This window comes from Prunus persica, chromosome G3, assembly GCF_000346465.2.
Source record: "Prunus persica cultivar Lovell chromosome G3, Prunus_persica_NCBIv2, whole genome shotgun sequence".
Lineage (NCBI taxonomy): Eukaryota > Viridiplantae > Streptophyta > Magnoliopsida > Rosales > Rosaceae > Prunus > Prunus persica.
The window spans coordinates 22956964-22980077 of NC_034011.1; the positions used below are offsets into that span (position 1 = coordinate 22956964).

At 39.5% G+C, this 23114-nt stretch overlaps 5 protein-coding genes and 1 non-coding gene across 8 annotated transcripts; 3 read left to right on the forward strand and 3 right to left on the reverse strand.

Moving 5' to 3' along the window:
- On the forward strand, window positions 2964-5331 carry LOC18783678 (lipoyl synthase, mitochondrial). Its single transcript, XM_007215471.2, has 4 exons — window positions 2964-3533; window positions 3631-3842; window positions 4122-4501; window positions 4940-5331. Exons 1-4 carry the CDS (start codon window positions 3103-3105, stop codon window positions 5057-5059), a joined length of 1143 nt encoding a protein of 380 aa, XP_007215533.1. The 5' UTR covers window positions 2964-3102; the 3' UTR covers window positions 5060-5331.
- On the forward strand, window positions 5404-7718 carry LOC18782222 (pollen-specific leucine-rich repeat extensin-like protein 2). Its single transcript, XM_007216230.2, has one exon. It carries the CDS (start codon window positions 6352-6354, stop codon window positions 7393-7395), a length of 1044 nt encoding a protein of 347 aa, XP_007216292.1. The 5' UTR covers window positions 5404-6351; the 3' UTR covers window positions 7396-7718.
- LOC18782939 lies at window positions 8525-11090 on the reverse strand. The gene is made up of 3 exons (XM_020560995.1): window positions 11025-11090; window positions 10153-10493; window positions 8525-8942 (listed from the first exon to the last, which is right to left on the reverse strand). Exons 2-3 carry the CDS (start codon window positions 10450-10452, stop codon window positions 8787-8789), a joined length of 456 nt encoding a protein of 151 aa, XP_020416584.1. The 5' UTR covers window positions 10453-10493; window positions 11025-11090; the 3' UTR covers window positions 8525-8786.
- On the reverse strand, window positions 11233-14742 carry LOC18784410 (jasmonic acid-amido synthetase JAR1). Of its 2 annotated transcripts, XM_020560994.1 has the most exons (5): window positions 14638-14742; window positions 14114-14463; window positions 13806-13907; window positions 12801-13621; window positions 11233-12132 (listed from the first exon to the last, which is right to left on the reverse strand). In XM_020560994.1, exons 2-5 carry the CDS (start codon window positions 14443-14445, stop codon window positions 11594-11596), a joined length of 1794 nt encoding a protein of 597 aa, XP_020416583.1. In that variant the 5' UTR covers window positions 14446-14463; window positions 14638-14742; the 3' UTR covers window positions 11233-11593. The 2 variants fall into 2 exon arrangements, with proteins under 2 accessions (XP_020416583.1, XP_007217151.1); XM_007217089.2 differs by lacking the exon at window positions 14638-14742 and having other exon boundaries at window positions 14114-14618.
- LOC18783791 (pentatricopeptide repeat-containing protein At1g03560, mitochondrial) lies at window positions 17439-21478 on the reverse strand. Of its 2 annotated transcripts, XM_020560460.1 has the most exons (3): window positions 19071-21478; window positions 18779-18968; window positions 17439-18272 (listed from the first exon to the last, which is right to left on the reverse strand). In XM_020560460.1, exons 1-2 carry the CDS (start codon window positions 20996-20998, stop codon window positions 18902-18904), a joined length of 1995 nt encoding a protein of 664 aa, XP_020416049.1. In that variant the 5' UTR covers window positions 20999-21478; the 3' UTR covers window positions 17439-18272; window positions 18779-18901. The 2 variants fall into 2 exon arrangements, with proteins under 2 accessions (XP_020416049.1, XP_020416050.1); XM_020560461.1 differs by having other exon boundaries at window positions 17669-18272; window positions 18779-21241.
- Window positions 21117-21188, forward strand: TRNAQ-CUG. Its single transcript has one exon. It is a non-coding gene; the product is annotated as a tRNA-Gln (tRNA).

The window sequence follows — 23114 nt, forward strand, 5'->3', positions numbered from 1 at the left end:
CCGCGTGAGCGTGATGAATTGATTTAAGGGAAGCGAAAATTAAAATTTTTTTACACTAAAAACAGTACACGTCATTAATAGCCTCCAGATTTTCCATGGGCTTCACGTGTTCCGTGGCGTCGAATGATTGTTACGGGCTTTGTATCCAGCCAATTAAAAGCCCACACAATTTATGAGGACATAATTTTATCTTTTTGGTTTTTTTCCCCTTATTTTTCAATATTTATAGTCACGAAAATAAAATGTTACATGAAAACGGTCACAATTTTGGACTTTTTCCCAAATTTAAAAAAAAAAAATATATATATATATATATATTGGACGAGTTTAAAAGCCTGTTCGGATGAGGAGCGTTACTTGGGTTGGAGGTTAAATTTTGTCATAGCGTGGAGTGTGGGGAATAAAATTAAGGGTGAGGAAAAGCGACTTTTAAGAAAAGCAAAATTTTTCTCTTATCTATATCGGTTTCCAACGGACGAAAAGAAAAAAAAAAGTCACAAGTCATAAGAAAATGGAAAAATTCGGATCTCGAAAAAGGTGGGCGGTCTTTAGCTGTCATTCGTCGCGGCGGAATCTCTCTGATAATGGCCAGTTGAGCCACCGACTAAAATGACCAAAAACTACAACTTCTTGCGTCGTTTACTTCACATCATCGTATTATATTATAGTGTCTCTTTTGTCTCCGAAAAAAAATTTTCTGCATAAAACCACAAAGCAATGCCATGGCGACACCACCTCAGCTGAAAACAGTGTGCTACTTGCTTTTGGTCCTCCTTAAACCAATTTATAGTTAAAAATTATGAAGAGATAATCTTATTTAGCTGCTGATTATATTATGTGGGATATTGTAATTTAAATGGTTAAGAGTATTTAACTCCAGACATGATGTATATTGTGTTTGATTTTTTTTTTCTCTCAATATCACTTTGTGTGAGAAAAATACGTATAGACATAGAGGACCCGAAGTCTCAAAAAGAGGGGGAAAAAAGCAAAACTTGTTTTCTTTAATATCACTAGACTTTGGGTGCAAGGTTAAATGTTTTTAACCACTTGAGTTACAAAGTTCTTTACAAGTCGTGTTAATCTTCGATTTAACAGAGAAATGGAATACTAACTAACTCTTAATCTAATTTACTTATTTTTCTAATGTTGAACGATATCTCAATTTTGAATTATCTATTTCTCATTAATTAAACAAAATGAAAAATGCAAGAATCAAACCATTGTATGAGATGAGTGTGAAGGAATATCCCCAATTGTATTGTCACATGGATTGCCAGTCATTAGTTTTAAACTTAATTTAAACCTAATCCATGTGACTGGCAAAATGAAGATAAGAAAAATAAAAAAATAAAGAACAAGGGTGGAGATATAAATTTGGAGGGAATTAGATAATATTAATGAATGGGCAGATCTGGTACTTGGAGTTTGGAGGAGAAAGACATAGAAAGCAACCTCGTAACTGAACTTAGGCATTAATAAGAATTGGTTAAGTCACACTCATAAGGATATATAAAATTTAGTGGATGATAAGCTAAGCACTGGTCCAAATTCTCTCCAGGTCTGTCTGATCAATGCATACATGTCATGTACACCTAAGAGGACATATATCCCTGAAGATATATACAGATATCAACAAAGCTGTTTCTTTCTTCTGTACTTGAGTCTATTATTTCTTTGTAGGACCTTTGGTGGTGCCCCAGCACCTTTGAATAGATGCTATTTGTTGACGACTTAAGGATGATGCCCAAGCTTATTGGCTGCAAAAAGAGTCATTTTCAGAAAGGAAAAGTCAATTAACACCCAATCGGAAATCGACACGCTTGAATTTAATATATTTTTGCACATTTTGTGTTTACGCGTAGAGCCTAAGTTATAACCTACCAAGTAACATCGCCACCGTGATGTTACTAATCTATGTTATTATAACATGTTCATTTTTTTTTTTGAAACTATATTTTTGATGTCTTAAAAAAAAGGACAAACAAGAGATAAACAATACAACCACACATGCACAGAAGACCACGAGGCTTATGTGGTTTACCCAACTTCATTGAAATGAGAATCGGGTTACGTCCACGAGGTTTTTATTAATGTATTTCATTATAGTGCAGGTTACATTGCACGCATTGTGGCTTGAGATGTTACAACGAGATGTTGAAGGCCTATTCATCACTTATTTGTGTTATAGTGTAGGTTACATTTCACACATTGTGTCTAATAGACTTGCTAAGTTTGCTTTAGGTAGTGTGTTGATGGACATTTGGTTTGAAGAGGATCTTTCATGGCTCAATGTGTTTTTTCAAGCTGACTATGATATTATGGAGTTGTCATGAGTTTCTGTTTGTAACCTTTATGGAACATGTGACACTCTTTTTTCTTCGTCCTAAGTTTTGTCCCATTGAGTTTTTCTCGGCAAGATTTTAATGAGGCCACGTTTGTTCACTCGAGTATGTAACATTTCACAATTTTAATGCAAATTTACTACTTTCTCTAAAAATAAAAATAAAAACATCTGTCTCGAATTCATGATTTACCCGATTTCAAGTAATTAAAAATATGTGTTATTTTTAGCACATCAAGGTTTATGAAAGAGCTTTTATTTATTTTTTTCTTTCTAATATAAGTGATAATTTAAATTATAAAGGAGTGAGATTTCTTACACACCCACACAACTATGATGCTGTGAGAATTTAAACATAAAACTTATGATCTATAAATTTCCACTGAACTAGACGCCATTTGCTATGTTGAAGGTTCAATCTAGCCGTCTAATGTTGAGGAGTTCATTGATTGAACAGCTATTGTTGACCCCTCGTTATAGCCCAGGTCCTCGATAGCCGCTCAACATAGGCTAGTCCCTCATTATAGCCTCACTGGGTTTCTGATATTTTGGGCTCCCCATTGGCCCAAACCAACCCAATTTACTCTAAAATATCAGGCCCCAATAGAGTTACACATGGGCCATTGTTTTCAGATCCAAAATTGTCTGCGCCAACCAAACCAACCACCAAATCTCATCACCTTCTTCCTCATCCTCGAACCATCTGAATCTCTCCGTATCGCTCATCACATTATCGCAAAACCCACATCGGACGAGAGATGCAGACCCGGTTCACAACCCTAGTTACTCGAACCCTAAAATCGACCACGCGGTCCTTCTCGTCGTCCACCCAAACCCCACCCTCGACCACCACAACCTCCTCTCAATTCCCACAGACTCTGGCGGGCCTGCGGGCCCGCCTCGCTGCCGAGTCTCCAGTTCTGACGGACTTCGTGGAAGGCGAAGGCCCATACTCCGTCGAAGTTGGAACCAAGAAGAACCCTCTCCCCAAGCCAAAATGGATGAAGGAGTCAATTCCCGGCGGCCAAAAGTACACTCAGATCAAGAAAAAGCTCAGGGAATTGAAGCTCCACACGGTGTGCGAGGAGGCCAAGTGTCCCAACCTCGGTGAGTGCTGGTCCGGCGGCGAGACCGGCACCGCCACCGCTACGATCATGATTCTCGGTGACACGTGCACCCGCGGTTGCAGGCAAGTTGTTCGATGAAATGCGCTTGAGAGCTAGTCGCTGTGCTTTTTTTTATTTTTGTTTTGATGGGAGTTTTTGGTTGTGTGTTAAAATTTGTAGATTTTGTAATGTGAAGACTTCGAAGACTCCACCTCCGCCTGACCCCAATGAACCGTCGAATGTGGCGGAGGCAATCGCGTCATGGGGTTTGGATTACGTGGTGATTACTAGCGTGGACCGGGACGATTTGCCTGATCAAGGGAGTGGGCATTTTGCGGAGACCGTGCAAAAGTTGAAGACGCTGAAACCCAGTATGCTAATTGAGGCTTTGGGTATGATTTTTATCTTTTATTTTATTTTTTCTGGATTATGAATTTGTGTTAATAATAGTGTTTAAATTAGGATGATAAGAATCAACTCAGTATAGAATTCAGAACATTATGTTGAGTGGACTAAAGATTGCGTTTTGTATGCATAAATGAATGGTTAAGAGATTATAGCTAACGGATGTTAAACCTGGAAATTATGTGATTGCAGTTCTTTTATGTCTACACTTTTCCGGTGTTGTTTGTTTTCCATATGCGATGTTGATTTGCCATGTTGTCTTGTAGTTCCTGATTTTCGTGGAGACTCCAGCTGCGTAGAGAAAGTTGCAACATCAGGATTAGATGTTCTTGCTCACAATATTGAGACAGTTGAAGAGCTTCAGAGGGCAGTGCGGGATCATCGTGCCAATTTTAAACAATCTTTAGATGTTCTAATGATGGCCAAAGACTACGCTCCTGCTGGAACACTTACAAAGACTTCAGTAATGTTAGGTTGTGGGGAAACACCCGATCAAGTTGTGAGGACAATGGAGAAGGTGAGAGCAGCAGGTGTTGATGTGATGACATTTGGTCAATACATGCGTCCTTCGAAGCGCCATATGCCTGTATCTGAATACATTACTCCTGAAGCTTTTGAGAAGTATCGAGCTCTTGGCATGGAAATGGTATGCTTTTATCATTTTAACTAAGCTGGCTATGCTATTTGATGTTTCTTTGCAAAACAGGTTTTCTCATTTTCTCTTGTAGTTTGGAAGAGAAAAAAAAAATGTTTGAGCACTGGTATTGAGCACAACTTATAAACAAATGATCTTCTGGCCCACCTCACAAATAAATTTGGTTACAAGCACGTTAGGCAGCTTTGGTTGCTCCCAGGTCCTATACCTGGAAACCAGCTCAGGGATCAGGCAGGGTACAGCTGTATCGAGCCTGGTTTTCTCTGGATGTGGTAACATCATGTTATGAATATTTTGACAACTACACAACCGAGTGTTGTGAATATATGAGTTAATACAATACCATCTCATTCTATGAAGCAAGCATATGATCACATGATCGTCTGTATCTATACCAGTTCAATCAACGGTTTATTTTGAATGTAACAGGGATTTCGATATGTGGCTTCTGGTCCCATGGTCAGGTCGTCATACAAAGCCGGTGAATTCTACATCAAATCTATGATAGAATCAGATCGGGCCACTTCTTCACATCTTTCTGCCTCTTGATAAGTGGGTTTGTTTCCTACCTTGTCGTCTTTCAACCAAAGCGTCGGTCTGTATTCTTTTCCATCGGCTTACTCTGTGTATTTTACAAGTGAGATTATAGAGGGCCCAAGCATACATGGTTTTGTTATGATCTCTTCCAGTTGTATGCTCAATTCATTGTAATTATCAGACACCACTCTGCTCTGCTGCTCTATTGAGGTCTTATATCATTGTGATTGTTGCTGTTAATCAGCTTATTAATAGAAAGAATAATTGATTATGCTTCAATGTCACATCCATTATACATGCTGCTCCTTTTTTTGATTTTGGATTCTCGTTCGGCACTAAACACACACGAAGCGACTGACGTGGATGGCAAGAAGCTGCCTTGCAATACAATCCTTTTACAGGCAGTCCTTTTACAGGCAGTGTAGTTAATAATATATGTTTGCTTATAAGTCCCACATGTTTGGGTCTACTTGATGGCAATGGCTTTACGGCATATGCCAAAATCATTCGTCTTGTTGCAAAAGTTTACTTGAAAACCATCTCTCTTTTTTTATGTTGTAGCTTGCAATGATCCTAGGAAGGTCTGCCAGACTGGTTGTGGGTCCTCCTCCCTCGGTCAGGCATGAACCACCTACCTACTAGTTAGTAGTAGGACTTAGTACTGGACCTACTAGAGTCTTCTTCACGCGCCATTTGTTATCCTTTCGTTTTATATTGAAGATCAGCGGCTCTAGCCTCTAGCATCTGGGGACCATATTTGATATGTTGGTAGCGCATGGGCATCTTTTGCTTTTGGCATTGTTTTTCTAAATTTTTGCCCGTACGAAACCTTTATGTTTTCCATCTATCTATTCCTTCCTTCTCCTAAAAAGTTTTTGTTGCTCCGTTTGGGGTTCCCTTTTCAGGTCCCTGAGAAACCATAATCATTCATTGAGCGTGCTGTGGTGAGAGAGAGGTAAATATACCGTACACAAATATATATACATATGTCACGTCAGCATTACCTGCAATGTAATGAGGCTTTGCTGCATAAAGCTTTGCAACTGAAGAGTGAAGAGTGAAGAGAGTGAAGAGGGCCTCATCCTCATCAGTATGCCCAAACCAATCAATCCATCCCTAATCTTTTAGCCTAAAGGTTAAAACCTCTGTCTCTGCGCCAGTCGCTCTCTCTCCCCTTCCATTTATGACCGTTAAATTTTAAATCTCTCTTTCCCACCCAACCCTCCCTCACTTTACTAGCCACTACCAACCACTAAAGCGCTCGGAAAATAATCCCTGCTTTCACAAACCATAAAAAATCATAAATGGGTTGTTGTCTCGGCACCACCAAGACCCCAAACCAAGACCCTCACCACCACCCAAATGGCCCCAACAACAGCCACTTCCACCCTAAATCTTCGGTGACGGAACCCGACCCGACCCATATCCAGAAAACCCAACTAAGAGCCTCGACACCGCCGCCGCCTCCACCTCCTCCACCCGTTGTTGAAGAAGAGTCAGTGAAAGAGGTTCTCTCCGAAACCCCCATCTCCAAACCCCAAATCCCCAAAATATCCCAAGACCAAAACACCCATCTGCCTCCGAAATTCCAAGGAGAGCTTCCCGATTTTCCTCCGCAACCCCAAGCAGAACCCATCCATGTTCCTCCGAATCCCCAAGCAGAGCTCACCCATTTTCCTCCGAATCTCCAGGCAGAGCTCACCCATGTTCCTCCGAAACTCCAAGCAGAGCAGCCCAAGGAGCTCTCTGAGGAGCCTTCTCAGGCTTCAGACCTTTGTGGGGTTAGCGAGAGCTTCTCATTGTCAACAACCACCACCACAACCACCATTACAGACGCCAGAGAAGACGAAGCTACGAGCAAGCGGAAGAGAGACGTGGGTCACAGAGACAGGGCGAGTGGGCCTTCTTCAACGACGGCACGCTGCAAGCGTCCTTACTCCGGCGAACTCGCCGGCCGGAGAGAAAAAGGAGTCAATCTCCCTGCGAGGGCGCTGGAACCTCCAATGGGGAAGAGGAATCGGACTGAAACGAGGTCGTCTCGAGGGCGAGAATCGGGTCAGCTGAGGACCATGCAGCGTGGCGCGGGGCCCACCGGAGTCAGGCGTGATGCGGTGTCGTCCCGGTCGAGGTCACCAGCTACTCGGAAGGCTGGTCGGGCAGCTGTAGGAAGGAGCCCGGCGAAGGTGACTGGACGAGCCGCTGCCGGTGGCAGTTCATCGCAGCAGGGAGCAGTGGAGAGTGAGGGTAAACAAATTAAAAAGGAGGCGGACCCATCAAACGACGGCGTTTCGCAGCCCCAGAAGCAGGGGAATGAGTCCCTTGAGTTAGAATGCTTCATCTTTGTCTAAGTCTGCTTTTTTACATTACTGGTTGCATTTTGTGCAAAATGTTTTTCTTGGCTTTTTTTGAAAGCATTGTGGAATTTAGCTGTTTTGCTGCATAAACATTTGCTGATAAGATAGATTAGATCAGCTTCAAATAGCAAAAGGGAAGTGCTTCTGAAAAAATGGGAAATTTATTTTGCTTTAAAAAACAATGTATATATATATTCTCTGGATATGGCATCATCAGGATTGGGTTGTCTTTATCTTTGTGTGAATTAGTGTTGAGCGTCCTTGTTTTTGGGACTTTGTCTTGTGATTAATCGTGAATTAAAACCCAGTAATCTTTCTTTGCTGTGTGTTGGATTGCAGCAGCAGCAGCAGGAGCTGGCTTGCTGAGTTGTGGCTGCAAAACAATGTTCTTCTCCTTTCTTTCCTACTTTATTTTTTCAAAATATTTTGTTCAAAAAGTTGAGATTTGCAAATCGTCTAGGGATATGTACTGGACTGGAAATGGTCCTCCTCCTCGAATTGGCGGTATCTTCTCTTGGAATGGAATGGGATGGGCGGTGGGAAAGACAGAGACTTTTTAGTTCTCTCCCTTTCATTGGTTTTGGTGTAACTTTTTTGGTTTTGGTCTTGGTTTTGCATACAAATAATACAAAGGCTTCTAGTATCCCCCAGAATTTGTTTCTGCTTGTACGGTCTGCACTCAGGAACATTTGGTGATTTGGTAGGAAATTTCCTCTTTTTTGTTTGGTAAATGTAAATCAACGTAGTCTTTCCCATCTCTCTTTTTTAACTTTAAAAGTTGAGAAGTGTAGATTAGACTAGTTGATTAGGGCAGTGAGCTAGTCCCTTGCATCTAAGTTTGAATACCTCTTTCCGTACATTATATTAATTTTTGATAATTTGGATTATCGTTTGTATTCAAATAAAAAATAAAAGCCTTCAATTGTATAGGTTTAGTGGTAATCTTTTCTGGGTTCTTAGCCGACTCTCTAACATTTCTTTTGGGCTTTAGAAGGTGAAAAACCAAGCATGCTTGTTTGAGTGAGTCATTCTATAGTGAGGGCCTTATATATATGACACTTAGGTAAGGTATTTTAGACACTTTAGCTGGATTGGCAGGACCAATTTGTGGATGGTTATTTGATTTTCATCCACCGCAGGCTAACAAAGCCACAAACTTAAGTTACATAGAATTGAAATGAGCTACCAAGAAAACATATACATAAGTGGAATTTACATATCCTTGTGCTGATGATGAGTCTTTCTGGTTACTAGCTTCCTTCCTAGGTTCAAAACACTAATGTGATTGTCAATAACTAACCCAAGTTGTAATAATGTCTGAAACTGAAAGCACTTTTGTTGAAAACTAGGTATGATTCTGCTGATTTCTAGGCATGACTAGAAATTCAGCTTGAGGAGGAGGGGTTGAGGCATGGCTTGTGTTGATGCAGAGGCCACGCGGCATGCTCTCTGGGGCATGGTGCAGGTGCAGGATGTGCAATGAAGGTAGGAATATCTTCTCCAGGCATCACCACAGAAACTTCTCTGGCATAACTTGTCATCTGCACAAATTCAATACAAAACTATCTTACAACTCAATTTCCTTAACAGACAGCGCAAAAGCACAAATAACATGCAATTACAAATAAATCCAAATCAAGGAAGCCGCTTTTCTGGCGTGGTTGGTGGCTTTTAAAGATTCAAATGCAGCAAAGCAAGCCCTTTTACTTAATCATTCTTGCAATCCAAGAATAGAACATGAATATGAATATGATAATCACTCCTTCACTAGTGGGTTAAAAAAAAGTAAACCAATAACAATAAGAAATTTCCTTCACGTGAATTGTACACCTTCTAAAAATACTAAAGCTGTCTGCAGAATACTTAACCCTCTCCTCAAATCAAGGCTTCTCACAAACCAAATTCAACTATGAAACATCAAAATATATTCACAATTCATCGATCACTCAATGTCGTACGGACACGTGGCACCCGAACATAATTTGTTTTATTATGCATAAGAAACAAATGAGTTGGTGGTATGCCTGTTTTTGGAGATCATACAAGGCATAAACATTTGGAACATCAATCACATGGTGAACATGGGTCCTTGCACCATGTGGCTAAGTTTTGCCATTCCCATGCTTAAAATCAGGGTTCATGGCAGTAGTTGGTCAAAGAACAAGTACTTGATCAGTATATAAATCTCATAATTTTATCAATAATTGAGTCAAAGACTCTACTTATGGCTTGATAGTCTACCTAAAAAAACAAATTAAGAACAGTCAACAAAGCATTACAAACATTAATAATGAGAAATGGTTTGAAATGATGAAAATATGATAAAATTTTCATGATTTAAAATAATGGGTTTTGGGATATTAATAATCAAATAAGATTGCAAGTAATGCAGATCCTATAAACTATGCAGCCCACTATAGAAATGGAAGCTCCAAATAACTCACTGTCATCTTGATGAAATTGTTACTTAAACTAAAACCACTAACCCCCCAATTAGCTAAAGAGCCTAACAAATGTACACAAAAGACAACAACAAATTCTAAAAATAAAAACAGGGTTCTGTTCTGTTCTTTCTTCTGTTAGTGACACTATTTTTTGTTTTTGCTTTTGTTTTTGGTGGAGAATGACAAACCCATTTTCATTTTGAACAAAATCCAGTGAAACTGGAATCAGCTTAGCTATAATTGCACCCCCATAAAAGAAAGTAAAAAAAGTTTTAGCAGTGAACAAGAGAAATTAAATGAAGCTTACTTTGGGAGAGTGGTGATCAAGCTTGGGATTCTGGTAGACAATCTGTTGCTGGAGATCGAAACGAGTGGTTCGAGAAGTTGAAGGCAGATGTGATGATCTGGGCCTGAAAAATCTCTCAAAAATAGCCATAACAAGAAACATTGATATGAGAATGGCAGTAGCAACAAAACCCAAGGAAACTGCATTGACTGAGTTGTTAAAGTTCCTCCACTGCTCTTCTTCTCTCTCTGTATTTTGTGCAGCCATCATCATGGCTGGTGCCATAGCTATGCCGCCGTCCCAATTATCTTCACCCCCCATTTAGAGCCAAACCTCAGCAGAAACCTCTCTCTTCTCTCTTCCTTTATGTCATTAACAACTAAGCTCAGAAAAAATGGTGAGGAAAAAGAGAGAAACCCATTTGTGCATTTCTTCACTTCATAGTGAATTGTAAAGCAGAAAAGCAGAAAAAACAGAGAAAAAACAGAGAGAAAAACAGAGGGAAAACAGAGAGATGGTTGGAGGTTGAAATGCCTACAGACGGAGGGAGTCTCTAGGCTTTATGGGTCGAATACAAGTCCTGCTTGGGCTAGTTTTTGTTTGGAATTATTAAATATGGACCTTTTATTGGGCCAAGCGTTTATGTCTAGCCACTCAAACAAATGTGGAAACTGAAAAGCTACCAAAGTTATTACATTTCCATGCTTTTGTTTTTGGGTGGAAGACTGAAACTTTAAATTCTATAATAAACTGGATATATTTTTATGTTTTAAAATTAAAAAGTTGTGATTTGTGAAGTAAAGGCAACCAACGTCCAAGATTGACTAAGATAGAAGTCTCCTATTGCTTGTAGGAAAAGAAATCGTCAAACTACCTCAGGTTATGGTACTTACAAAGTTGAAATTAGCTTCTCATATAATAAGTAGAACACAAAACTGTTGTTTTAGTTACTAATTTTCATCTCTTCATTGAACTGCAATTCTCGAGATGCAGACGCTGCTAGAGTCTGCTGATATGAGAAGCCTGAACTGAGTTTTGCTCTTCCAATGTTGATGAAGTTTTCAACTGCACAGGTCTTTTATTGAAAAGCTTAATCATTGATGGACAGTAAAACTGATCTGGCCAGGCCAGTCCTCATTTATCTTACTTAAAAAAACAAGACTGATGGATGGTTAAAGTTTTAGATTTCTATCAGAAACAAGTCTTTCAATCCCTTGGATGTAAATGGGGTTGCCACAGCCAATGCCATTTTATCTTAAATTGTTTCTCTCGTTCTCCGTTTAGAGCATTCACCACGCATGAGGGAATGGCAAGGACATGATATATAAGCAGGAGAAACAATGTAACAAAGCCTTATTCTGTAACTGTCCGACATTTGATAGCGCGCAGCTGCAAGTCTTGGTTTTGAAATGTGATCTCTCTAATTCGGAAGAAATTAACCCGCCATATGCAACTTATGTTGCTAATGAGCATATGCAGTGCTGTAAACCCTTTTAATGGTGCATAGATTGAGAATACTCAGGATCACCTTGTTGCTGGTGCACCTAGGGGTCTTAAATTGGCTCAAAGCAGAACCATTTACTATGAAATGTTCCAAAATTTTCTTGAAAGTTCCTTTCTCCACAATGCGCAGCTCCAGAGGCCCAATTGAATTGCTTCTCCTTGAGACCACATAGCCATGATCCACAAATGATGCATCCATCTCTCTACAACATTCACCAAGAACCCTCTCTTCAACTTCGCCTTTGATCTCCCAATATATGATGTAGTGGCCTGGTTGAGTTAGCAGATCAGCATGGCTTGTAAAATCAACCAGTTCAGCTTTGGACTTGCTCAGCAATTGAGACCCTCTCTCTACCACTATCTGAAGGTCCTTTTCTGTGTTTTTGTCAATGTTTACTGTCAATATAAGCTTTCTTCTGCATATAAAGTCCAATTTTGGAGTCCCATTGTGGAAACCAGCCACTTCCACCACATCCCCTAACCTGTACCTATAAAGTCCTGAAAACATTATACAAACATTCATTATTTTAAATTTTAAAATTGAAACAAAAGCAAGATTTTGCTTTTATTTCCCTCATTTTGAGATGTTTTAACTTCAACAGTAGCTCAAATATTGATCAACACATCACACAGATCCTTATGCATACGCTTTTCGAGACCATGATATTATGGTCTTAATATCATCCACGTATCCTGACTACCTAATTTTTCCAAAATGTAACTAGTGGGCCATGAGTTTGGGAAAATGATCAGATTTTTCCAAGATTGCTGCTGGTCTGCAAATAATCAACAGTCCACGTGTCTGTATTGAATCGAGGCTTGGTTTGTTGTAGGAAAATATAGTGATGGGGCATAGACATGTACAATTCAAAGTTCTGTTCATGAAAGTCGTTTATGTCAGGGCAACTGGTTGAGCTGGCCTTGTAAAGATGCTAAAATGCTTAAGAAAAACACTCACTTTAACTTGGGTTTAATATGCAAAATTAGATTAACTTCAAACACCGAACTGTCTCACGACGTTCTAAACCCAACTCACGTATCACTTGAATCGGCAAAAAACCGAACCCTTGGGACTGTTGCATGCTTCATGTAGAAATGTTTGCTAAAAAATTGCTGTCCATGAGAAAAAGAAAAAAAAGAAGAGAAAAGCAATAGTGACAACTTACCAGTGAAAGTAGTGAGGACTATCTCATATTGCTGTCCAACCTTGACTTGGGATAGTGGGACTGGTTTATCTTCTATGAAGTCATCAATGGCTAAATTGCAATCTTGCTTATGTCTATGGAGTGGTATGAACTCGAAGTAAGAAAAAGTTGGTACCACAGCAAAAGTCACATCCTCTGGAGGCAAACAAGGATCCACATTCACCCCAATCCAACTCTCAGTTGATCCATATTCTGCACTAACTAATGGCACATCCCCTGCAAAGCGTCTGAGTTTTTTCAAGTATGGTTGCATTGATCCTGTCATTATAGAATATACATACTTGGCATTTGGCCAGAGCTTAGGAATTAGACCAAACCAATCCAAATCTTCCAAGCCCTTGCAACTAGCTTCGATTTTTGAAGCCAATGTCGGGTTTGGGGAGATGATATCCAAGACCGCTTTTCGCACTTTCGGTAGATTGATTCTTTTGCTTAGAGTGCCATCTCTGATGTCATTGCACAAGTCTTTCCAGAGTTCTTCAAAAGTAATGAAGGCCTGCACTATGCTATAGGCAAAGGTGGAGGTTATGAACTCTACTTGATCAGAGAAGAAGAGGCCAAGAAGGAGATGGCAGTATGTTGATTGTTTGCTGTCACCACTTGCAATGACTTCTTCTGGGCTGCAAGTGAATGACTTGGTTTTTTCCTGTTTGATCTTGAATTCTTGGCTGGCATAGTAGTGAGTTGTGGCTGTTCCTGCTGTTAATCCCCCCTTAGTTTTGAACTGTCTGCTGCTGTATATGAATTCCAGGATCCTCCCTCCTTCCCTTGTTGGATAAACTCTATAATCAAGAGGAAGAAAGATCAGTAAAATTAAAGAGCCACTTAAAGAAATTTCTAAGTATTCATGATAAAAGATTGGAATATTGCCGTAAGATATAGGTTCATATATATTGAATGAAAGATTCAGAAGTTCAAATAGTTATTCATAAAATAGAACAATGAAAAATTTGTAGAGTAACCAACCTTGATCTGTACGCTGCAGCCAACCTAAATATTTGAAGAGTGGTCTGTGCGCTATGGCGTGTAAAGGGTACGTACTTCTGTCTCCCATCTGTGGTTCCAGAACTAGAAGAACATTAAACCCAACAAAAAAGTGAGAAATATAAGCCAAATTGCAAAACCAGAGGCAAAGGTGGCTTTTTTCTTTGAACTCAATACAACAGCAAAAATGTTCCGAGCAGGCATAAGATAACACAAACAAGGTATATTTTACTTAGTTTGGTCGAAAACTAGGAATAATGTAAAGCACATAACCTAATGAAGGAACCTACCTTAAGGAGAGAGTGGTCATAGGTTGTTGGGTGAGTATAGGGCCAGTGTCCCCATTTGCAATTTTGTGAATATAAGGCTCTAAATCTGCATGTGAAGCAAGGGGCACCAAAGAAGTGTAGAGAGATTCCAATACAAATCCATCTACCTCTTGGATTTTGATGTCCCCCAACCATTGCCTGAGATATTCCACACTGCAGTTTTGCTCAAGTATCTTCCTGAGTGTCTGTGTTTGAACCAAACCAGCTTTCTCAGTCACATCTTCAAACCACCCAATGATGTCTTCTCCATAGTTGCCATTGCTCTGGTTATTCGTACACGCAGCTGGTTCCATTGGAGAGATTCTGAGAGGCTGCAGAAAATAATAAAGTTGGTACAATTGTTAGTAGGGGTCCTGACTGCTCTTGTTTCTCTCTAGCATATATATGATTTATATAGAGCACAGCACAAAATTCAAATCTCTCTCTTGGATTATGGCAATCTATCTTGAGCTAGCCTTTGTCGTTTATTAAAAAGCTCAACCAACCTTCTAATGTTGCACAACCTCACTCTTCTTAGAATGGTACGATGCCTTGTAGACCACAAGACATACGCAGTGTCATCCTTTTTTGAAGGGGAGAGAGAGAGAGAGAGAGAGAGAGAGAGAGAGAGAGAGAGAGAGAGAGAGAGAGAGAGAGAGAGAGAGAGAGAGAGAGAGAGAGAGAGAGAGAGATTCTTCTTTGAAATGATATGGGGACAAGGAGTGCGAAGGGACCAAAACCAATCAGCTTTGACAGCTTGGCCTAGCAGCACCATGCTCTATTTTTCCCTCCAATTACTAAGCCACCCTTTGAAAATTGAGAAGGATTTTATGATATATAGTAGTGCCTCATTCATACATAAATGCTCTCATCTCTCATTTTTGGTGGAAGGCCCCTCTGCCCACCTTCCTATTTCTACTGCTAAGGCAAGGTGCAGAAATTTAGGTGGACAATGATCTCATTCTAGTATGTAGGAACCCAAGTTTTAGGCACATGTGGCAATAAGAGGAACACTTCATCAAGTCAAAGACAGAAAATGGTAAACACACCAAACCTACCATGACAATTTTGGTAAACCCACCAAACTTACGATGACAATTTTGGAATGGGATAATTAATTCCTAACAAAGTTAGACTGAAACTTGATCCATAGATTTAGACAAAAACAAGAAATACAAGGTAATGAACTAGAACAAACTAAACTTTCATCATCTCCAGCTCATACAAGTAACAAAAGCAGATTTTCTGTACTTTGCTTATCCAGTTTTCACTTTTTTTGAAGAATCATCTTTCCCATTTTCTTGCTAGTAGCCTGAAAGTATTTGGAGACATGAAAGAAAAGATTGGCGTTTAGTTGGAGGGAGTTTTGCCTGATGCAGACACATCATATCATTTTCCAAGGGCAAAGGGCGCTTTGGGATGGAGATGCACAAAGAGGAAATCTACTTGCCATTTTGAGTTTGCTATTTATGCTCACTTCAAGAAAGGGTTGAAGCTTGACGAGAAGATACCAAGCTTCCTTCAAGAAGCTATATTTGGCCTCTTATTTCCAGAAATTTTCATGCTCCTAAATTTTCTTATTCTTCATGATTTGTGGCAGATTATGCATATGTATTGCGTATGTATGGCGTGCTTGCTCAATCGAGCAGCGACTGACCTTAGCATTTCTTATAAATACATAATCACGATTTTCCTATTTATTACAGCTTACAAAAGTCTATGTTCAGAACTATTAAGTCAAGATATAACTATAGACTAGTTATAGTGGTTTAGAGTATTTATTCTTATACTCCCTCATGAATCATGATCAAATTAGTTCGAGTCTCTTTCTTAGCTCCTTTTCTATATAAGAAAAATTAATTACTTGTAATTTTTTTTGTTATCAAAGAACAAGGTATTTTATCAAGATAGTTGTTAGATTTTGTTCCAACTCTTACGGACCAGTCAGCCTTAGATAAAAACTATCCCCTCATTGCGTGCAAATTGGCAAAGACTGATCAAATCAAACCCAGATTTTGGGTAGGGAGAAGAATGCTTTACCACCCAAAACCCACTGTTTTTTTTTTTTTTTTCATAAACTCACTGGTTAATTTCACACCATTGGTGCACTGCATATTCTGCAGAAGAGACCCACACCACGTCCTATAATTTTGTAGGCACTTAATGTAATATCCTTTCCTAGCTGGATAATTAACAAGTGGTTGTGCATAGACAAGCTTTACTTGTCTCTGGGGCCCCTGCATTCCAAATGCGTCCAGTGCCCGGACCATTTGTAGCTTCACTCTCTCCATTTCACCATCAGTGATGTAGCTACTCACAACTGTTTAAATCTCATCTAATCTAAGTCCATGTCCAAAGATATAATGTTTACAATTATTTGAGAGTTTTTCCCAGCCAAAATCAACATTTAGTTAATGATGAAATTAATCAAACATGTGTGCGTTAAGTTTAGGAGCCACTCATTTACAAGCCAAAATCTTTTTCCAGATCTTGTGGGGTTCCTAATTTTCCCACCTGTTTCACATAAGATTTTAGGGGTCAAAAACCAGCTTTTTCTTTAAACCCAAATGATTTTAAAAAGGCACTAATCAACTTTGATTAGTTGATAAATTCTATTGATGTAAAGTTTCTTCATGATTTAACAGATGATGTTTAGCTTTGTTGGACCTTGCAGAAACAAATACATGACTCCGAAACAAATATATTTTTTTTGGTCTCAAGGTTGTTAGATTTAGACTGATATAATCTCCCCCGAGGAAAACAATAGCTAGATATTTTCCAATGTCACAAGAAGAGAAGTGCTTCAATTACCACTAGTTTCTGCAATACCAAAACCCGCCGACCAAACAGGGCCTAAAAAATGAACAAATCTTATCTTAATAATGTGAGGACATTACGTATGAGAATCAACAATTAGAAACACAAAGTTAATAATGTGACAAGGGTAGTGTCATGAAGAAGGCGACAGTTGGATCATTGATTTTTTTTTTCCCTTTTTTTTTTTTATTTCTTTTAAATTTCAATTTGCAACAAGTCGTCGGTACCTTAATTCTTGTCTGTTAGCGTCCAGAGAAGTCACTACCATAGAGTTGATACTTCATTTTGTTCCAAGGGAAAAAGGGGTGCTAGTCTTGTTGTGTTGTGTGAGCAAAGATTTCCAGTTGTACTTGCTAACTTTTTATTACCCAAGTGGCAAATAAAAGCTGTTGGCTATGGCAGGGAAAGTGGAGAAAATGGAGAAATAGAACAAAGAAGAAGAAGAAGAAGAAACAAAATCTTCTCAAATAAGAAAAACCTGAACAAAATCTTCCCAATAGACATGATAAGCTTTTTTCGGCAAACCGATGAAGTCACACTTATAACAGATGATCTTATAACAGATGATGACATTAATGTGGAAATCCCTCTCAAGACAACCAGAAAACCCTGGACCAAAATTAATCTCAGAAAGCTGCTCTACAGCAAATATAAAAATTCTGGACCAAAATTAATCTCAGAAAGCAGCTCTAAAGAAAATATAAAAACCCTGGACCAAAATTGATCTCAGAAAGCACTAGAGCACATTTAAAACTCTGGACCAGATTTCCAGAAATATCACTTCAACTGTGCACAAGAAATCTAGCACTAGCCAACTCATAACCAATAAACAAATTAACAATTATTTGAGTCCCCTGCATTCTAAAACTCCAAAGTTCTAATGCTGCAAGTTCAGCAAGCAGTTTATACTTAACATTGGGTGCAAGACAGCAGCAGAAAAACCAATTTTGACTAAGGACTTAAGCCAGATGACCAGAATTCTAAAAACATCATGGCACTGAGGGACCTCATTCAAACAATAATATTAATGGACAATCACATAAGATAGAGGCTTAGAAAGACAAGCATCTTTGCAAATGATGAAAACAGCAGTTGATATGAGTAGGGTGTGCAAGATTTTCTCCTATCCCAACACTGAAGCATCTCTCTTCACCCTCATTTCATCTTACTGTGTCGGGGACCCATCCTTCATACCAGCTTCATCGAAGCATCAAGCTAGATTCTCTAAATGAAATAACTACAAAATTCCATACTGTAGCTTTGATATTGACAGCCATTCAAAGGGGAACACAGATTGATTATTTCTTTGGGGATGGGCCTTTCCCTGCATGAGCAATAAATCTCACAACTTCATCCCGTATGCAACTTGCAGTACAATCTAATGATATTTTTGCAGTAATGTCAACAAATAGGTCTGGCAGTACATGCGATTAATGATATCTAGGTGGGTGGAATGCCTACCACAACAAGAAACTAATTTGGCAAATCATTACAGATGAATGTGCTTCATTTACACTCGTAGAATATGTAAAAATTAGGAACCAAATAGAGTCAATATATTGAATATTGCTCAGTTGAGTTGCTGATTCTAAAGTTTTTTTACTTTCCCTGTTTAGTCGAAACTTTTCTCTGCAATTTTATTATTCTGGAAAATGAATCTATTGTCTCTTTCTGTCTATTTAATAAATAATAAAACATGCTTATTTTGGACATTGAATAGAATGTTTTCTTTATATTTCCGATTAATACATCTCCACCTAGTTATATATTTTTGAAAATGTCAGTTCATGTATGATTAGTTGTTCTTGATATAGAGGACGAAAGCCACACCTGGGTACTGATACAGAGATCCCATATATATTCAACATGCCATGTGGCCAAAGCGAACTGATTAGGTTCTTCTGCCATCCAGCTGAATAGACACTTTGACAACTTTTTTAAGGTCCAAAACGTTTATGTGAAAGTTTCTTCAATAAATTGAATGATGTAATATACAGGGATTGAATTGTGAACATCAACTCTGCGATACAAGAGGCCATCTTTGAATTAGCTAAACAGAATTTCTAAGAACTACAGCATTACTAAGACTCAACTGTCAAAGAGAATTCGGAACTTCACTCGCCTTTTGATGCTACCCATTCTGTCATACCCAATGCCGATCTTACTATGCATCAATTTCATAGCTAAATCTGCATTGCCTGCTTTCCTCAAAGCATTGATTAGAACAGTTCGAATTCGTCCTGGTATTTCCCTACCTCTGTCCACAATCCCATCAGCCAACTTGCAAGCTTCCTTGAAACGGCCAGCTTTGCACAAAACATTGATCATATCTTCAAAAGCTGTCTCAGGAATTACACCCAATGGTGCTAGCTCATCCAAAATCTTGCAAGCTCTGGCTACCTTTCCTGAGAGACAAAGCCCAATTGAGAGAGCCCTGAAGGAAGCAGCAGTTGGTGTGATGCCCTGATCGATCATCATATCCCACAGCTTCAATGCCTCTTCATTTTTGTGCTCCTTAAACAGTCCGCTGATGAGTATTGTGTATGTATAAACTGTCTGATCACAACCTTCCTCTTCCATTTTCTTGAAGAGTGCTAATGCTTCATCAGTTTTTCCACCTTTAGCTAGGGCATCAATAAGGGCATTATAGCAATATGAATCCTGTGGACATCCCTTCTCAATCATCTTTTCGAAAAGCCTTTCAGCTTCATCAAGCCTCCCAGCTTTTCCAAGGCCCTCGATCAGACTAGAATACAGCATGGCATTAACTGCCATCCCACTGCCTTCACAAAACTGAAAATACTCCATGGCCTCCTCCACTCTCCCACTCTTACATAATCCATTGACAACAACGCCGTAAGTTACCACATCTGGTTTGAGCCCATCATTTTTCATTCTGTCAAAAAGCTTCATTGCCCCTTCAATGCTCCCACATTTTGCATATGAATCGATCAAAGCTGTATAGTTTGCCACATTTGCTTTACAACCCTTCTGAATCATATCTTCAAAAACAGCATATCCTTCCATACATTTCCCACCTTTACATAGCCCATTGATAACTAAACTATACGCGTGAGGCGGAATTTCAAGTCCTTTCTCTTCCATTTCTTGGTAAAGACCCAAACATAAATCAAAATCTCCTTCTGAATAACACCCCTGTATTAAAGTCATATAAGTAATCTTATCAGGTTCCACATTCCTCCCCTCCATAGCTCTGAACTTCTCCATTGCTTTCTGGGTTTTCCCTGCCTTACAATACCCTTTAATCATTGTATTATAAGTCACAACGTCTGGTACAATTTTCCCACCTTCCATAACCTCAAAAACCCGCTCAGCGGATTCAATAAACATCGAATTTACCAATCCATTCACTAAAAAGTTATATGTATACAAACTAGGCTCAATCCCATTCTCCTTCATTCTACGCCAAACCCACAACAGCTCATCAACCATTCCAAGACAGCCAAAACTCTTAATCAAAGAATTAGCAGCGGCAGAATTCATCAAAAAGTTCTTTTCTTTAAGTTCAGCAAGAACATATCGAATACGATCCAAATCACCAGATGAAGATAAAAGGTCAATCAAAGACACATAGCATTCAAGCTTATGATGATATTTCTTTTGCTTACCAGCCCAAGCAAAAAACCGCAAAGCGGTTTCGGGCTTTCCACGAAGCTCAGCAGACTTTAACACATATGCAACAAAATTGGGAGACAATTTAATCAAGAATGTGTGACAATAAGAGTCTAAATTGGCTTCCATCTTCTGAGACCCATCTAAAAGATTGAGAATTTGGGCAACCCATGGAGATGGGTCAAAGTCTTGTGGGTTCGATACTATATCAGAGACATCATTGAAAGGCTCTACCCATTCTGGAGGAGGAAGAGAGTTGGTGAAGACCCACCTGGGATTTGAGCTGAAACTTGACGTGGAGTGAAAACTCGAGGCTTCTGATGAAGAGTCACCATGGATGTACGGATGGGGAGGCCTCGGAGGAAGAACATGGGTTGCTGAGAAAGAAAAGGGAGCTCTCAGTAGGGTTCTTCTCATCAGGGTCTTGGGTGTTCGCCAGTGTGCTCACCGAGAATGAAGCTAAAATGGTAAAATGGTTCATGAAGACTGAAAAAGGAACTGGTTATATTAATAATTTAGAGGATTTTAGCACAACGGTCCCATGGTCTAGTGGTTAGGACATTGGACTCTGAATCCAGTAACCCGAGTTCAAATCTCGGTGGGACCTTGTTTTTTTTTTTTTTTCCATGTTTTTAAGCTTACATTATTTTCTTTTTGATTACCATCTTTTTTTTTTTCTTTCTTTCTTTTCCAGACCAAAGGAAAAAAAATATTCATCTCACAAACGAAATAAAAATGTAGTCCTTGGGCTTTTGTAGAACGGGTATGGAAACAATCTGTGATGCAAGTGAGTGTGCTGCTATGCATAAGCCCAATTACCATATTGTTTTGCAAGGAAACAATCCTGCTAGCCTCACTCCAACACAAGGGTTACCCAAGGCCCAATTTGTTCATTTGGTTTGTTCATTGTGAGATCTCGGAAAACGAATATGTACGGGCTCATGATTCAAAAATAAGGTAGGCTCACTTCTACGTAAATTTTATGAGTCGAAAAGTTTGCTATCTTCAACTACATTTTCAAGAACAACATGCATCCCAAATTTTACATAAAACAAAACTCGATAGTACGAAGAATTCGTTGATAAGCAAGAAAACATACACCTAGTACCGCATGTCCTTTGGGAGGGGAGGAGATCACTGCTCATCCTCCCCTATCCTCCAAATTGTGTGAGCGTGCAGTAGGCTTTTCCTTATTTGCTTGGTCCGAAGCTATTTGTTAGTGGCCCCTTCTCCTCCATTTGTGGGTTTTTGATTTAGCTTTGCTCGAATTCTGAGGCTCGATGTCTCTTGTTATACGCCTTTCCTCAATCGACCACAAAACCATCCCTCACTGTGTTGTCCTTATTTCCTCGAAATATCCAAATCTCAATCTCTGCTCTTCCTTCCTAATCCCCCTTACCACATTTCCCGCTATCAAAATCCCCTGTTTCCCTTTTCTCAGCCAAAATTTCTCTCCCCCAATTCCATTTGGCCTTCCATTTCGGACGTTGCTACCAGGCTTAATTGCGATTTCTCGCGTACCTCTAGGAAGATGTGTAGAAATCTAAATTATGCTCTAGCTCAGGTACTTGGATCACCTCCTTTCATTCTTCTGTTACTAGAGGGTTCTGTCTTCCCTTGGTTGCAGTGTTCGATTTGGTGTTTTGGCAATGTCAATTTTGGTGGAGTTGGTGATTATTGTGTGGTTGCTTTTGTGTTTTTATGCTTTTGTTTTGTAAGGGTTTCTTGGTTTTGCTAACTGATTGATGGGTTGTGACTTTTTTTGTATTGTATTTTTTTGGTGTTTTTGCTGCTGTATTTTCATGTGTGGTGGCATCTTTCCCCATCCATTTGGGCCATGGTGCTGTGCTTGGCTTCCCAGCTTTGACAACACTGTTGTTAGTCTGTTAGGGTTTGAATTTACCTGGCCTTTGGTGGGCTTTTTGCCTTTAGTAGGATTTATGTATGTAAGGACATCCCCAATAGGGTCTATATTTTGAGGCTCAACCACCATAAGTCATTTTATAGTGTAGGCCTTATATATGACTCTTAGGTGATGTCATATCTCTTAACTGTTGGAACAGGCTAACCAATTTGATCCAACGACTAATCAATTTGATCCAACAGTTAAGAGATATGGCCTCACCTAAGGGCCATATATAAGGCTCTCACTATAGAATTCTTGCAACCACCATGAGGCTCTCAACTATACAGCCCAATACCAAAAAAGGCATCCCCAGTGGCATTGATTTTGGGCTCTAAATGATGAAGCCCCGCCGGAGAGGTCTCCAAATCTGTGGATATGGATAAAGCTCCTTAAGCCTGAGTGGGCCCCATATGGAAGGAAAAGAACGACTCCATCTAATCGCCCATAAGCGCATACATAAACAACAATCCAGATTGGCCGCCTATTTAGCTTAGTGAACCTATAATGTGTTTCATAAATTACATTTTTAGATAAAATTTAAGTCTATGTCGCACGACTTTTGGGGGGGGGGGGGGGGGGGGGGGGAAAGGAAAAAAAGTTCCCCCCCCCCCCCCCCCCCCCAGGGGG

Excerpts from the sequence above, each read along its gene's own strand:
- LOC18782222 (XM_007216230.2), top strand. The coding sequence starts at position 6,352 with ATGGGTTGTTGTCTCGGCACCACCAAGACCCCAAACCAAGACCCTCAC.
- LOC18784410 (XM_020560994.1), bottom strand. The coding sequence starts at position 14,445 with ATGGAACCAGCTGCGTGTACGAATAACCAGAGCAATGGCAACTATGGA. Across the intron at positions 13,908-14,113 it reads ATGACCACTCTCTCCTTAAG|TTCTGGAACCACAGATGGGA; the intron begins GTAGGTTCCTTC and ends ATGTTCTTCTAG. Across the intron at positions 13,622-13,805 it reads GCTGCAGCGTACAGATCAAG|AGTTTATCCAACAAGGGAAG; the intron begins GTTGGTTACTCT and ends TCTTGATTATAG.
- LOC18783678 (XM_007215471.2), top strand. The coding sequence starts at position 3,103 with ATGCAGACCCGGTTCACAACCCTAGTTACTCGAACCCTAAAATCGACC. Across the intron at positions 3,843-4,121 it reads TATGCTAATTGAGGCTTTGG|TTCCTGATTTTCGTGGAGAC; the intron begins GTATGATTTTTA and ends GTTGTCTTGTAG. Across the intron at positions 4,502-4,939 it reads GAGCTCTTGGCATGGAAATG|GGATTTCGATATGTGGCTTC; the intron begins GTATGCTTTTAT and ends TGAATGTAACAG.
- LOC18783791 (XM_020560460.1), bottom strand. The coding sequence starts at position 20,998 with ATGAGAAGAACCCTACTGAGAGCTCCCTTTTCTTTCTCAGCAACCCAT. Across the intron at positions 18,969-19,070 it reads AGAATGGGTAGCATCAAAAG|AGTTGATGTTCACAATTCAA; the intron begins GCGAGTGAAGTT and ends CTTGTATCGCAG.
- LOC18782939 (XM_020560995.1), bottom strand. The coding sequence starts at position 10,452 with ATGGGGGGTGAAGATAATTGGGACGGCGGCATAGCTATGGCACCAGCC. Across the intron at positions 8,943-10,152 it reads TTGATCACCACTCTCCCAAA|ATGACAAGTTATGCCAGAGA; the intron begins GTAAGCTTCATT and ends GAATTTGTGCAG.